The sequence below is a fragment of the Sus scrofa genome, chromosome 9 (genome assembly GCF_000003025.6).
Source record: "Sus scrofa isolate TJ Tabasco breed Duroc chromosome 9, Sscrofa11.1, whole genome shotgun sequence".
Lineage (NCBI taxonomy): Eukaryota > Metazoa > Chordata > Mammalia > Artiodactyla > Suidae > Sus > Sus scrofa.
Window position 1 is genome coordinate 85,909,651 of NC_010451.4, and position 16,702 is coordinate 85,926,352.

The following is a 16,702-nucleotide window of genomic DNA, read 5'->3' on the forward strand; positions in this document are numbered from 1 at the left end:
TCAACGCTATCCTCAGATTTGGCTTTGTCCTAGGAACTTCCGTATTCTGTGAGTGCAGCCAAAAAAAAAAAAAAAAAAAAAAATAGTGGAAATAGGAGAGGAAAAAAAAAATACCAAATTTGGGGCATCCAGAGTGTCCACTTACTCAGGTTTCTCTCAGGCTTTAGATCTGTGCTGGCAGTTTTAAATCATTCTTAGATTTATAATAAGGAGTATTAGGAACTAATGAAGTAAATCTTTAAATGTGGAAATATATATGTAAGTAAACCTGTGTGTGTTTAGTTAGAAAACCCATAATAGTTCTTACTCATTTAATTTACTACACCTCAGTGACCTTCAGAAAGGGGTGTAGATTATGTTATTTGTCACTTAATTAACATGTTGGGGAAATGCTATATTAACCAGTTACCATCATTCTTAGTGAAAGTGATGTATTCAGGTAACTTACAGGCATATTTGAGTGTCAGAAATAGGACTGCTCTTCTATGTCATGTAAGGGTGATTATGACTGGCTCTTTAGTGTCACACTTGTGATTCACCAGCACAGTGTAAATTTGAGACTCTGTGTGCTTCCAACCTCAGGGGAGGTTTGACCTGCCAAATGGAAACTCAAGGAATCAATGGCATATTTTCATTAAGATTTTGTTGGTGTTTCTGCTTCATTGTCTTCAAGTGAAATATGAATCACATCCACTATTTGTTGTTTCTGATGAAAAAAATCTTTGTATAAAATACTGTCAATTTCCCCAAATGTCCATTAATGTTTTTGCCATTTTCTTCTACAGGAATTTTGTATTCCTGTAAATGGACACTTACTTTAGTAGGTGGGAGTTTTGCTTTTCAGGCTGCAAAAAAATCCTCCCAAGCCATTGTGACTTTAAGATTCTCAAGCTATATGTGATCATTTTGACCTAGTGTGTTATTACTCACTGTTGAAATACTGCTGGGTGTGATATGCTGTCTATCCCCCTTTACTCCCCCTTTCCATTAGCAAGTCTTTTGAAAAAGTATAACTGGATTATGAAGGTCTTTTTCCAGCAGGAGTTTTTAAGGGGTTTCTCAGATTCACAGCAAAGTCCTCTGCATGCATTCAAATCTTAGTCTGGATTTTACCTTATTGACCAGTCTATATTTTCCAGTGCCTTGAATTTATGATTTTCAAACCATCAAAGTCTATTCTGCTACCTGAGTCAACCTTCAAGCATGGGGGAGTGCCATTGTGTGGATGGCCTCAGTTGATTTTAGGAGCTGGTCACAGGACTTAATAAACACCTTTTGTTTGGTCTTTTTACTTATTGAATTTTTGTATTAAAGGAAAGGGAACTTTTTCTCAAGGCAGGAGAAGAATTACCCTTTGGCTAGACTCTGGGTAAGGAATGACGTTTCCTCTCCTTGCCAGTAAGTTTGTCCTGTGGGTCACAATGTCCCCTCCGTTGCCCCATGACCTATGCCTCTAGAGTGCCCATTTTCTCCCTCCCCTTCTACACAATAAGACACTAATTATGTTTTTTCTGCAGTCAATATTGCATGTTTTTGGCTGCGTTGTGTTTTGCTTTGGGGATCAAAAGGACTTTTATCTCTTGGTCATGACAATAGTGTTCAAGTTAATTGACATCTTTCTTCATGGTATCTTATGCTGCGTGACTCTGACTGGTACAGCAAATGACATTCTCCTTGGCTTCTGAGGCTTCATTCCATGTTAACCCCTTAGAACACATCCCTTCTATTAGCCCCAGTCTGTACAAACCAGGCAGGTGCTGTCTGGTTATTAAATATAGTTTTAAATTGCATGAAAGTTATGCACACCCATGGTTTAAACATTCAAACAGTTCTGCAAGTCATGTCATAACAACAGCAAGCTTCTTCGCCAGCTACTTTGACTCTTTCACTGCTGCGGCCAAATAACATTTCTATGTGGCTTATTTCCTGACTTTTCTGTTGGTGGTCTTCTAGATGCACAACTTGCTATGGGAGATGAGGATTTGGGCTTCTTTCACATCCCCACACACCCGCAAACCTCTATCCTCCTTGGTCCCTTCATTGCATCACAATTTTAGTTAGATTCCTATTTAGGGTTTATATTATTGGGATTTTGTACATGTTATTCAAGCTGGACTGAAATTTGTTTGATCTCTTTTTGTGAACACCGTATTTTCTTTGGAATGAATACCTTGGATAATAATTGATCTTTTTACTTATTTACTTTTTGCTTACTTTTCTGTGTGTTGAAACTAACACTAACCTTTCCCTATGCTACATAAATCCTTAATATAAGCACTTTAGGAATTTGAAGTGATAGTGAAGGAATTCTGACCATATATCACATCACATTGTATGGTTATATTGAAAAACCCTCTTCCAGTCGGTTAGCTGTCTAGGCTATCTGTCCAGCTGTTAACTTGAAATGCTCGAAATGTTGTCTGTCTCTTAGATTTTCTTCTCTTTTTCCTGAGATCTCATGACTTAATAAGGTAGTGAAATCATTAGTTATTCTCTCATTTTTGTGGAGTGTCTGTTTCAGTCACTTTTAAAAACAGTGTATGAAAAACATGGAGTTCCCGTCATGGCTCAATGGTAACAAACCTGACCAGTAACCATGATGACACTGGTTCGATCCCTGGCCTTGCTCTGTGGGTTAAGGATCTGGCATCGCGTGAGCTATGGTATAGGTTTCGGACTCAGCTCCGATCCTAAACTGCTGTGGCTGTGGTGTAGGCTGGCAGCTGCTGCTCCAATTCCACTCCTAGCCTGGGAACTTCCTTCCATATGCTGCACATGTGGCCCTCAAAAGCAAAAATAAAAAAATAAAAAATAAATAAAAAGAGTGTATGAGAAACATAATTTTTGAGGCCTTGACTGTCTCAAAATATATTTATTTGGTTCCTATGTTTGATTAATAGTTTAAACACTGGAATTCTAGTTTGAAAATTGTTTTCCCTAAGGATTTTAAAGGAGTGTCTTTTGGTTTCTGGTATTTCTGTTGGGCAATTCTGTTTCAGTCATCTGTTTTCTTGATAATTTATGTGTGGTGTGGGTGGTTTTTTTTTTTTGTCCCCCTGAAACTTCAGAGAGTCACTTTATTCCCAGTGTTCTGGGATTTCACCATCACAGCTGCACCTTGTGGTGGATCCATTTTCAATCCTTGTGCTGGGTCCCCAGACAGTCCTTTATTGGGAAACTCATGTCCTTCCATTCTGTAAAAGTTTCTTGAAATCTTTAAGTCATTTCCTTTCCTTTTTGAAAAAATTATCTTTTTGTTATTATTTGGACATTTGACTGATTTGCCCTTTTTTATCTTTTTGCTCTTATTTTGTAGGTCTTTGACTTTTCCCCCCTAGTTTCTTAGCTTCTCTTTCTACTCTTCAATTGAATTTTTTAACATTTTCTATCATGTTTTTCATTTTCAAGAACAATTTTTTTTTTTTTTTGGTCTTTTTGTCTTTTTAGGGCCATACCCACAGCATATGGAAGTTCCCAGGCTAGGGGTTGAAACGGAGCTGTAGTTGCCGGCCACAGCCACAGCCACAGCAATGCCAGGTCCAAGCCGCATCTGCAACCTACATCACAGCTCACAGCAACGCTGGATCCTTAACCCACTGAACGAGGCCAGGGATTGAACCCACAACCTCATGATTCCTAGTCGGATTTGTTTCCGCTGCACCACGACGGGAACTCCAGGAACAATTTTTTTATTCGTGAAATGTTTCTTTTTTCCTATAGCCTTCTCTCCCTTTACAATTGCAATATGACTTACCTGTCTAAAGATGTTTATGGAAGGATTTTTTTTGAAGTTTTGTGTTCATCCTATGGCGTTCTCTCTTTACATCCAGACTCATTCTCCTTAATGAGTGAAAAAGGTGACGTCCTTAGATCTTTTAGCTTAATCGAGTCATTTTTCTTATGCCTCATTTGTCCTCTTATTTGTCATTTTCAACTTTTTTCAGTAGCATATAATCCTCACTCTGTTCAAGGTCTGGCTCCAAACTGACCTTCCACAAGAAGTCTCTTTAGAGTCTGCTGAGGATAGGAAGCTATTTAATATCTCTATCCCTGAAACACTTCTGGGAATCTACAGAATCAAAACTGTTTTCATCATAATACTAAGCTATTACTTGCCCCTTTCACACATTCTCTCATGAGTTTACAGTGGTGTTTTTCAGAGGCTTCAGGATGTGTGATATTACACCAAATTGCATGTAGCACATTTGGGAATCCATCTGTCTGCCATAAAGCCAGACATTAAAGAGATTTGCAAAAATGTAAAACAATGCATCTCTTCTCGTTAACATTTTTAATCTAACATTTTAATTTTTTGTTTTAATCTCTATAAAGTTAAGTATCCATAGATATAACTTCCATAAGCAAAAAAGCTCTTCGGAATTTTCAGTACTTCGGAATTTTTCAGTAAGTCAGAGAAAGACAAATACAGTATGATTTCACTTATATGTGGAATATTAAAAACACACACACACAAAAACAAAAACTCATACATAACAGATAGATGGTTGCTGGAGGCAGAGGATGGCCCAATAGGGGAAGGTGGTTAGGAGATACAGACTTCCAGTTATCAAACAAGTCATGAAGATACAATGTACAGCATGATAACTATAGTTAATAATACTATATTGCGTATTTGAAAGTTGCTAAGAAAGATCTGAAAAGTTCTCATTACGACAAAAAAAAAATATAACTGTGGTGATGGAGCCTAACGAATTGTGATGGTCATTTTGCAATATATACAAATATCAAATTATTGTGTTATATACTTGAGACTGATGGAATGTTTTGTATCAATTATACCTCAGTAAGAAATTTAAAAAGAGATGTCTCTCTTTATCCCTTCCCTCCTCATCTTTATTTTGTTTGTGTATGTGTTCTCCCTTATTCTTAGGTGATTCTTTTATATCTTTGATGAAATAAAATTTTAAAGTTTTGATTGTTATACTTTATTTTTTAATCAGATAGTTAGGGTTAGTAGTTTACATTGGCCTGTCCTATGAGTGACACAAATGATTAGTCATCAATTTTTTTATGTTATTAGGTAGAGGTAACATATTTTTGCGGCCTCTTTATTTTTTTATTTTTTATTTTTTTTGTCTTTTGTCTTTCTTTTTTTTGTTGTTGTTGTTGTTGTCGCTGTTGCTATTTCTTGGGCCGCTCTCGCGGCACATGGAGGTTCCCAGGCTAGGGGTTGAATCGGAGCTGTAGCCACCGGCCTACACCAGAGCCACAGCAACGCGGGATCCGAGCCGCATCTGCAACCTACACCACAGCTCACGGCAACGCCGGATCGTTAACCCACTGAGCAAGGGCAGGGACCGAACCCGCAACCTCATGGTTCCTAGTCGGATTCGTTAACCACTGCGCCACGACGGGAACTCCTGAGGCCTCTTTAAACAGAAATAAGTCTCTTGAAGAAATGTGTAACATGGGCTTTCAGAACATAGAAAACTAGTAGAAAAACTTAATTACTCTTCAACTTTTAAATAAAGTTTACCATTTGGTCATGCTACCAAATAAAGAACAGGGAACAAAGGAAATGTATGGTTGCATTTGGGAATATGATGTGTTGGTAAAAGAATGACTATCTAATTTATTTATTTTAGATGAAAAAGAGAAATTCGAACCCACAGTCTTCAGGGATACACTCGTCCAGGGGCTTAATGAAGCTGGTGATGACCTTGAAGCTGTAGCCAAGTTTCTGGACTCCACAGGCTCAAGATTAGATTATCGTCGCTATGCAGACACACTCTTCGATATCCTGGTGGCTGGCAGTATGCTTGGTAAACCACATATTAGTGTCTTCTTGTCATATATGTGCTTTCCATTCTGTTGAAGTATTTTCTTATGAGATAGAATCTTTACACACTTACATCTATGATAGTTGATTTTAAAAAATTACAATGGGAGTCTCTCTGACCCTTACCTAAATTTGGAATGGTATTAACGTGGCTGTGACATGATTATTGATTAAGAGAAGCATAGAATTGAGGACCTTCATTGATATTCAGCACAAACTGGCCACTTGGTTTAGCTAAAGAAAAAAATTGCCAGTGTTTCATTAATTTTTCATTTCACTGTATGTAAGAAAATGTCTAAAAAATGTAGTTTAAATCTGGTTTTTAAAACATCCTTGTATCGTGCGTATATGGTTAAAGGGACTAAAGGTAGATGTTTGGATTTCTTAAGATAAGTTAAAGCAAAATAAAACTATGACACGTAGAGCAAAGGCATCAGGGAAGAAGGCTTCAGAATATTATTTAAATGGCATGGCATGTTGGTCTAAATGTTTACTAGGTATCACAGCCACCCATTTTTGGAGTTCCTTTGTGGCACCGCAGATTAAAGTTCTGGCATTCTTATTGCAGCAGCTCAGGTAGCTGCTATGGCCCCAGGTTCAATCCCTGGCTCAGGAATAACCACATGCCACAGGTACAGCCAAAAAAAAAAAAAAAAAAAAAAAAAATCCATTTCTAAATTAAAAAAAAAAAATTTTTAAAAATCACACATTTTCCCTCTCATAATTATTCTTAGAGAACTTGGTGTTCATAATTAGTTCCTATGGTAACCATTAATCACTAAAAGTGGTCAGACCCTCCAGGCCAGTGTTTTTCAACGGCCTAGGGGACATTTGCAAATATGTGCAAGTGTTTTGGTTGTTACAAAAACTTGGGAGTGGAAGCCAGGTATGCCACCTGCTTTATGCAAGGAACATTCAGCACAATAAAAAATTGCCCTGCCCAGCATGCTGTCAGCATTTTTCATTGAGAAACTCAGCTTAAGCCAACCTACTTTAAGATGGGTGTATGCATTCCTCCATTTTGAGGTAGGGCCACCCTTTAATTTCACCCTCTCAGCTCTTGTGTCTACATTGGTTCAGGGCGCCCTTTACTTCCAGGCACCCCTTTTAAAGTTTTTATATATTTTATTAAGGTATAGTTGATTTGCAATGTGCCAGTTTTCTGCTGTACAGCCTAGTGACTCAGTCACACATTATATATACAGTCTTTTTTTCATACTATTTTCCATCCCAGGATATCGGATATAGTTCCCTGTGCTATACAGTAGGACCTTATTGTTTATCTAGTCTAAATGTAATAGTTTGATCTGCTAACCCCAGACTCCCAGTTTATCCTGCTCCTACCTCTGCCCTCTTGACAGCCGCAAATCTGTTCTCTATGTCTGTGAGTCTGTTTCTATTTTGCAGATAGGTTCATTTGTGCTGTATTTTAGATTCCTCATGTAAGTGATATATGAAATTTGTCATTTTCTTTCTACCTTGCTTCACTTAGTATGATAATCTCTACTTGCATCCATGTTGTTGCACATGGCATTATTTGGTTCTTTTTAATGACTGTGTAGTATTCCATTTCATATATGAACCATATCTTCTTAATCTGCTCATCTGCTGATGGTTATTTAGTTTACTTCCATGTCTTGGCTATTGTGAATTGTGCTGCAATGAACACAGGGGTGCATTGTCTTTTTGAATTATGGTTTTGTCTGCATATATGCTGAGGAGTGAGATTGCTGGATCATGAGGTAATTCTATTTTTAGTCTTCTGAGGAACCTCCATGCTATTTTCCATAATGGTTGCACCAACTTATATTCCCACCAGAAGTATAGGAGGCTTCCTTTTTCTCTACACCCTCTCCAGCATTTGTTATTTGTAGATATTTTAATGATGGGCATTCCAACCAGTGTGAGGTGGTACCTCATTGTAGTTTTAATTTACATTTCTCTAATAATTAGTGATGTTGAGTATCTTTTCATGTGCTCACTGACCCTCTGTATGTCTTTGGAGAAATGTCTACTGATGTCTTCTGTCCGTTTTTCGATTGAGTGGTTTGTTTTTTTGTTGTTGAGTTATATGAGTTTATATATTTTGGATATTAAGTCCTTGTTGGTTGCATTGTTTGTAAGTATTTTCTCTCATTCTGTAGGTCATCTTTTGGTTTCGTTTCTTTTATTGTTATTTTTATTTTTTTTATGGTTTCCTTTTACCCATGACTTTTTTTTTTTTTTAAGCAGAATTGGAACAAATAAATTTAAATTAAATTTAATTTTTTTTCCAAAAATTTATATGGAACCATAAAAGGCCCAGAATTGCCAAAACAGTTCTAGGGGGAAAAAAGCAGGAGGTGTGATAACAGTCCTAGACTTTAAACAATACTGCAAAACTACAGTAATCAAAACATTGTCGTATTGGCACAAAAACAGATATATAGGTCAATGGAACAGAATAAAGAGCCCAGCAATAAATACAAATATCTGTGGTCAATTAATCTTTGACAAAGGAGGCAAGAATATAAAACGGAGGAAAGCAGTCTCTTTAGCAAGTGGTGTTGGGAAAGTTGGACAGCTCCATGTAAATCAATGAAATTAGAACACACCCTCACACCATGCACAAAAATAAACTCAAAATGGCTTAAAGACTTGAACATGACATGAAACCATAAAATTCCTAGAAGAAACATAGCAAAACATTCTCTGATGTGAGTTATACAAATGTTTTCTTGTGTCTCCCAAGGCAATAGAAATAAAAACAAAAATAAACAAATGGGACCTAGTGAAACTTACAAGCTTTTGCACAGCAAAGGAAATCCAGGCCCCCTTTTGATCTGAACTGCTTGCTTTCACTATATAGCAAGTTAATTTTGTTGTTACTGTGTATGAAAATCTCACATTACCACTGTAGATCATTCAAGTCCAAGTATAAAATCTGTCGATAGTGTGTTCATATCCCTATACCCAACAATAATTACTGTAAATATCTTGGTTAATTCTTTTCTAGAAAGTCCTTTACCTAAATACATACACTTTTGAGAACAGGATATTGTACAGGCATGACACTCTACCACTGTCATTATTTATTCAGCAGTATGTTGTTGCCTTGTATGAGTGTTACTTTAGGTGATTCTAAAAATAATTAAAACCATAATTAACAGTAAAGTTGAACCTTCCCTGATGTGATTATTGGCTTTTTAAATTTCCTTAATTATGAAATACTTCTATTGATGCCCTGGTACATTCTGTGTAAGAATGTTCTTCGGTCAGTTTTGGTTCTTGCCAAAGTCACACGTGACTTCATTAGTCAGTCCAAGGCACCCTTTTCTGTCCTCTCTATCTTCCTGGCAGTACTGTTGACTCTTTCATTGTTTTCGAAGTGTTTTACCTTCTTGCCTTACATGAAACCATTTAAGAGTTCCTGTTGTGGCTCAGCATGTTAAGGACCTGATGTTGTCTCTGAAGATGAGGGCTCAATCCCTCTGTTAGTGAGCTGAGGATTTGGCATTGCTGCAAGCTTCAGTGTAGGTCACAGAAGCGGCTCAGATCTGCTATTGCCATGGCTGTGGCATAGGACAGCAGCTGCAGCTCTGATTTGACCCTTAGCCTGGGAACTTCTATATGCTACAGGGCAGCCCTAAAAATAAAAATTAACAAAAACCCACAAACCATTTAGATTCCCTCCTAGCTTTCTGGATGCCACTTCTCACATATATAGGTTTCCATATGTATTACCTCCACGTGCGTTTTAAACTATCTGTATAGTCTGCGCTGATTATCTCAAGGATTCATTGACTATCTCTATAATAATGAGCAACACAGTTATAGCTGCAGCCTAGATTTCACAGCTTCATGCCACATCCATACACCCAAAAGAAGGGAGGGCAAGATGTTGGGTACAGTGTATGAGTGCAGGTGGTATAACCCTAGATGTCTTCTGAGGCCCCACCTATGATGTAAGGGGTAGTCAGCCAGGTGCATTCTTTTTATATAAACACTTTGTGAATTTTCCTCACACCCACAAAATAATCTAACCTTCTGTTGTTCTTGAAACAACAGTCATTGTGGTTTTTCAGTTATACACTTTGAAGAGTAGATACAAAAAATATTTTACTTTTCTTTTACTTCTACTTTGAGAAAAACAGTAGGGTCACCAAAATTTTTAGAAATGGCAATTCATACTTGGTTCCCCTATCAGGGAACAAAATTTTAAATGCCAGCTGTAGCAATGTTATTAATGTGTAATGAATGTTTTGTTTTCTAAGAAAATGCAATTTTTAAATCTTACCTCTTAAAAGACCATAGTTTCAAAAAATCAAGACTTTGCAGTTACGTAACCTCTACTGGATAGGAGTCATTAGGCCAGAATATTTAGAAGATTATCATCTTAATAAAATTTTGTTATAGGTGTTATATTCATTACAAAGGGCTAATTAAATTTTGTGCATAAATTAACTGCATAAGAATAGACTTCTAAAGGAGCTAACTTCTCTGAAAACTAATTTACTTATAAAACTGTATGGTGGACTCTGAAAAATAGTTGGTTCTGTATGTCCCATTTCATGCAAAGATTTGAAATCAGACTTAAATCAAGGCAGTTATACACTGAAATAAATAAAGTGGATGGTTCAAGTATATACTCTATAAATATTTGTTGGGTATATGATAAGTATTAATCTAATTTGGCTTGCTCAAACCTTCTACCCTAATTCTGATGAAGTAAAACCAGAAAACAAAAATACATAGAGTTCTGACTGTTCTCTTAATCAACCAATGTTTGTAATGGCCACCTTTGAAAGTACAAGAAAAGCTTTTGAATGAGGAAAGTTGAGTCATAGAAAAAAAGGCATCCTTTTGTTCTAATCTATTTACTCCATAATATTTTATAGGCCATGGAGAAAAAGATGAGGGAGAATAAGACATACTCTTTCCTAGCCACTGCAACCACTGGGGGATCAAATACAAATGACAAAGAGTCAGAGTGTATATTGGATGGCTGGGTTGGTAGAGGAGGAAGCAGTCGTAATGACTCTTGAAGTAGAAACCAGCTAGATCTACTGGAACAGCCAGGTCTGGGCAGTGCCAGTCTTGGTGAACTGGAGTCCAGCAAAATATCATCAAGCCTGACATGTGAACCATGCCCCGATGTGGGAAACATCAGGAACTGCATTGAATAATTGAATTAAATTCACTGAATAAGTATTATTGTTTAGCTTGCATGGTTAAACTTGGAAAGAACCAGACTTACAGTGATAGAATCTAGTGAACACAAGTATGCACAACAACAATTTCGTACACTATGGCAGGAGTAGAAAATTGAACAACCACTTTTGCATTATATTAGAAATGTAAACAAGTCATAGTAACATGAATGTATCTTTTATAAGTAAATTAGTTTTTAGAAAAGTGAGCTTCTTCAGGAGTCTATTCTGATGCAATTAATTTATGCAGGAGATTTAATTAGCCCTTTGTAATGAATATAACCACCTGAAACAAACTTTTATTAAGATGATAATTTAAAAATCGTGCATCTCTGCATACACATCATTCTATGAATGTTTCCATGACACCTTCTTTTATTGTTTTCCTTGATGTACAGGAAGTGATCTGCTCTGCAAAAATACTCTTCTGATTTCAGTATTCTCCTAATGGTCATTATCTTTCTCTTTTCAGCCCCTGGAGGAACACGCATAGATGATGGTGACAAGACCAAGATGACCAACCACTGTGTGTTTTCAGCAAATGAAGATCATGAAACCATCCGAAACTATGCTCAGGTAGAGCTTGTCACTAAGAGATTGTTGTGCTGGAAGGGAAACATCTGAACACAAGAAAACATTAGGAACAGGAGTTCCTGTCATGGTGCAGGGGAAATGAATCTGACTAGGAACCATGAGGTTGCAGGTTCGATCCCTGGCTTCACTCAGTGGTTTAAGGATCTGGCATTGCCATGAGCTGTGGTGTAGGTCACAGACATGGCTTGGATCCTGCTTTGCTGTGGCTGTGGCGTAAGCTGGCAGCTGTAGCTCTAATTGGACCCCTAGCCTAGGAATCTCCATATGTCACAGGTGCAGCCCTAAAAAGCAAAAAAAGAAAAACCCAAAAAACAACAAAAACAAGAAAAACCCAAAACAAATATGAGGTTCAGAAATTCTATAGGCCGCTTTTTAAATAGGAGTATTAGATAGGTCTTAAACATATGAAGAGATACTTAGCTGAATTCATAATAAGACAAAGATAGAGCTATGTTATTTTTTTGTTTGTTTGCTTTTACCTCTTACCTGAAAATAAAAAAGATGTACTTACACTTCACCTCTTCATTATATCTAAGTAGGATAGTTTCTTTTTACTTACAGTTTTGTTTTTCATGTAGAATACTTATATTTGAAAGACCTTTAACACATTGTTTCTGAGTTTATTATGTTATTGTATACTGATAGACTGGCAGGAAAACTGATCAGTGGGGTAGTCCGGTTGAGAGAGAAATGAAATAGAGAGATGGATTTGAGTGGAAATTAATTTTAGTTAGTTCTTTGAAGAGTGCTTTTGTAGCATAGTGGATTTTGCTTTCCTATGTAGACATTTACCTGTGGGGATTTGATTTATCATTCTGGGTTAAGGAGAATTCTTTTTCCTGGTAATAATCACAGTAAAGAGTATGTGAGTGCTAGTGCAAGTTAGAAATCAAATTTGTAGGATTTCAACACAGTTTATTCTTTTTCCTTATTGCACATTAGTTTGCTGTCTGAACCATTCTTCTTTCCTCTTAAAGGGCAATGGTATAGTTTTTACTCTTGGATTCCATCTTAATCACTAAGGGATAAACACAGAGTTTTAGATGAGCATATATATCATGTAGGTATAAGAGAAAGTTGTTGGATTCACAAACCATTTCCATATTTATTAAAATAACATTTGTCAAATCCTCATTTAAATAAGATTGCCTTAGTCTGTTCGGGCTGCCATAATAAAATACCACAGTCTGGGTGGCTTAAACAACAGAATTTTATGTTTTGCAATTTGGGAGGCTGAGCAGTCCAAGGTCAGGGTGCCCGCAGATTTAGATCCTGGTGAGAAATCTCTTCCTGGCTCTTACAAGGCCTCAGTGCTATCAGATTAGGGCCCTACCCTCATGACCTCATTTAACCACTTCCTGAAGTTCCACCTCCAACTACAGCCACCTTGGGGATTAGGGCTTTAGTGTATCAATTTAGAAGGAAAATAAACATTCAATCCACAGCAAACATCATGCCACTTAGAAAAGAGTCCAGAATTCCACTGATACAGATCCAAACCCTACTTGAGAATTCTAACTGGATTGTGGAGGGCCAGTAATCTACTGCTCATCTGCTGAAAACATGTGTGTGTCGTTCACCTGGGCAGAAGAAACATGATTCTCCCCTGAACTCTGATCTCCTCCCCATCCCATCTAGTATCTAAGTGATTATATCTGTAATCCGCTTCATTTCAGTTATTTTCAATCTCTGCCTTACAAAGCTTTAAAATTATCTTCATTTTATTTTCATCAGTTATGTCTGGTCTCTCACCTGTTATATTCTTGAATACATTGGTTTTATTCTACCTGTGAATTGTAATTTCTTTTCCCCCAGGTTGTAATAACTCCTTTGAAATGCTTGTAGTTCCCATATCACAGTCTGAACATGTTTAACTCTACATTTTTATTAGTGTACACCCATATGGAAATGAGGGTGAGTTTCTGCACCTCCTTCTGTTTCCTTTTAAAGTTGTTTATAGGGAGTTCCCATCATGGCTCAGTGGTAACAAACTCAACTAGTATCCATGAGGACATGGGTTCGATCTCTGTCCTTGCTCAGTGGGTTAAGGATCCAGCATTGCCAAGAGCTGTGGTGTAGGTTGCAGACATGGCTTGGATCTGGCATTGCTGTGTCTGCGGTGTAGGCTGGCTGCAACAGCTCTGATTCGACCCCTCACCTGGGAACTTCCATATGCCACAGGGTGTGGCCTTATAAAAACAAAAAAATGAAATAAAATAAGATTATTTACATAATATTGATTGGTTCTTATTTATGTTTAGGTCTTCAATAAGCTCATCAGGAGATACAAATATTTGGAAAAGGCATTTGAGGATGAAATGAAAAAGGTAAAAATTCAAATGTAATGCTTTATTTGCTTAAAATGATGAAATGAAGATGGACAAAAATTTTGCTTATGCAAGGATAGTCCAGAAGTACCATGGACACCATAAGCTTTTAATAAATGTTTGTTGAATGAAGAAATAAGTATGACAGATCATTAGCTTATAGCTGTAGGAAGAAATACATAATTAATCTAGAGCTTTTCCTTCATATTTAGTGTAAGGCTGCATGCTTTGTTCAAAGGGATAGTTTTATAGAATATGTAGTTAGTTAAAGCTTGTGAAAGAGTGTGGCATAGCAGCTAATACTCAGTAAAATTCTTTAATTTTAGAAGATGCTGTTTAGCAAAGGGGGTAGAAGCACTTCTTTGGGAATAGTGTCTGGGTGTAAATCTCAGTGGTTTTTCTCATCTACAAAATAGCTGCAATAAAGGTACTTAGTTTATGGTTGTTGTAGAAATAAATGAGATAAGCAATAAGGTATAGTAGCTGGCCTGTAATAAGTAGCCAAATAAACAATAGCACCTTATGAAAGAAGCTCTCTTGTGAGCAATTGCAACACACATGTTCCTTTTTTTTAATCTTTGAGGGCTGCACCCTCAGCATGTGGAGGTCAGAGGCTAGGGGTTGAATCAGAGCTGTAGCAACTGGCCTATACCACATCCATGGCAACACCAGATCTGAGCCACATCTGCAACCTCTACCACAGCTCACGGCAACACCAGATCCTTAACCCACTGGGCGAGGTCAGGGATCGAACCTGTGTCCTCATGGATACTAGTCAGATTCATTGCCACTGAGCCACAATGGAAACTCTGCAACTGTTCATTCTAACGTGAGGTGCTTCTGTATTTGTACATGTGACTGCTATGTATAATACATGATTAATATGATGTAATATATGATCATATTGCATATATCATGTATTATGTATAGCAGTCATCACATTAACTTGTTACAGATTTGTATGCTGCTTTGTCATCTCATATCCTTTGTTATATATGGAACCATTTTGGACAAAGGGAAGCAAGTAGTAAGCAGCAAGGTAAATGCTACAGAGTAACAAAGGAAGTAGCAAAGGAGATGACTTCATATATAACAAAGAATATTTTCACGGTAAAATAATGTTTATAAAAGTTACATCCTCTGTGAGTCAACTCACACTTACAGAAATCCTTCAGCATGGATACATATAACTATCTATATAAAGATGTTCATCATAGTAATGAGAAATAAAGGAAAATGTCCATGATAAATTGTTAAATGAAAAAGCAACCATTTGGTACTAGTGTGACCTTAGGCAAATTGCTTAATTTCTTTATGTCTCAATTTTTTTTTTTGGTTTGGAGTGAAGCATAAACACAGCATTGTAAAGCAACTATACTTAAAATGAAATAAAATGAAATGAGGCTCAAGGCTGTTTTAAGTATTAATGCACACAAACTATTCCAAAGACTATCTGCTCCAGTCAAAGGATTTAGCTATGATCAATGTATAATTCAGTAAAAACATGTCCCTATACACATAGTTATTTATTATATGTAGACATATATAAGTGCATTTAAAAATCTGGAAGGACACACATCTAAACAATAATGCTAATTCTAAGGAAGTAGGATTAATGAGATTATTCGCATTTTTATTTTGTTCTGTTAGTATGTATTACTTTTTTTTAATATGAAAACATTTAAATGGAAAAAAGTATGGTCCTTTATATTGCTAGGTGCTTAGAAAACAAGTACTTGATTAAAATAGAGGGGTAAATATAAAAAAAATGGTGGTAAAGCATTTAAATAAATATCTTATTGCTTTTTCTGATAATATCTCTCGTTTTTCTCTCTCAGTTTATTTGAACCTTGAAACCTTTCTATTTGATTCATTTGAATATGCTTTTAAGAATGATTAATTGTTCACAGTGCACCCAATTTTTAAAGAAAATTCTGTTACTAATATCGATTAGTATAGCTAAGCAATATGGGTAGTAATTTTAAGAAAATATATAACTTTTGCACCATTTTGTTATTATTGAGTTTTTTAATGAATATGAATATATTAACATGCTTAAACAAGTAGTTTTAATATTTTTATCTTGGCTATTTTTCATCATTTACTTGAATCTTATTGTTTATAAGAAGAAAAAAGATTGATAGAAAGTATCTTTGGTTTTGTCAGTTCTTAACCCCATTTCTGGTGCTCTCTGGAACCTTTTTTTTTTTTTTTTTCTTTTCTTTTCTAGGGCCGCGCCTGCGTGGCATATGGAGGTTCCCAGATTCCCAGACTAGGGGTCTACAACGTGGGGTCTGAGCTACATCTACGACCTACACCACAGCTCATAGAGATGCTGGAGCCTTAACCCACTGAGCGAGGCCGGGGGTCGAACCTGCAACCTCATGGTTCCTAGTCGGATTCATTAACCACAGAGCCAGGACAGGAACTCCTCTCTGGAGCTTTAACATTGCCTCCTTCCTTACTCCCACTTTTCTTGTGAACTTAGAAAGTGACTTTTTAAATCATTGAGACTTTAATAGGCATAAATTGGGAGGGAAACAAATTAGTTTGATTCTAGTTCTGGTGCTTACTCATCATATAAATATTTGGAGAGTCACATAACCTCTCTGTGATATAATAATCCTTTAACTGTTGGGGATGGCAAATTAATATTATTCTACCCACTGCACAGAGCTAATGGAATTTCATTGGCCCTAGAGCACTTAATAAGCCTATATTGTGCCAGTAACTTTTTGTTGGTGCAAAGTAATGAAAAAGGCAGCAGAGCCTCCAATAGTGATATTGGGCCC

At 36.7% G+C, this 16,702-nt stretch overlaps 1 protein-coding gene across 3 annotated transcripts in view; it reads left to right on the forward strand.

Moving 5' to 3' along the window:
• Positions 1-16,702, forward strand: part of BZW2 (basic leucine zipper and W2 domains 2) — a 59,614-nt gene that overhangs the window by 21,850 nt on the left and 21,062 nt on the right. For 2 of the 3 annotated variants that reach the window (NM_001245007.1, XM_021102037.1), the window contains 3 exon segments: positions 5,607-5,783; positions 11,462-11,565; positions 13,845-13,910. In NM_001245007.1, the coding sequence (NP_001231936.1) occupies positions 5,607-5,783; positions 11,462-11,565; positions 13,845-13,910 (347 nt within the window). 3 annotated transcript variants of the gene reach the window in all.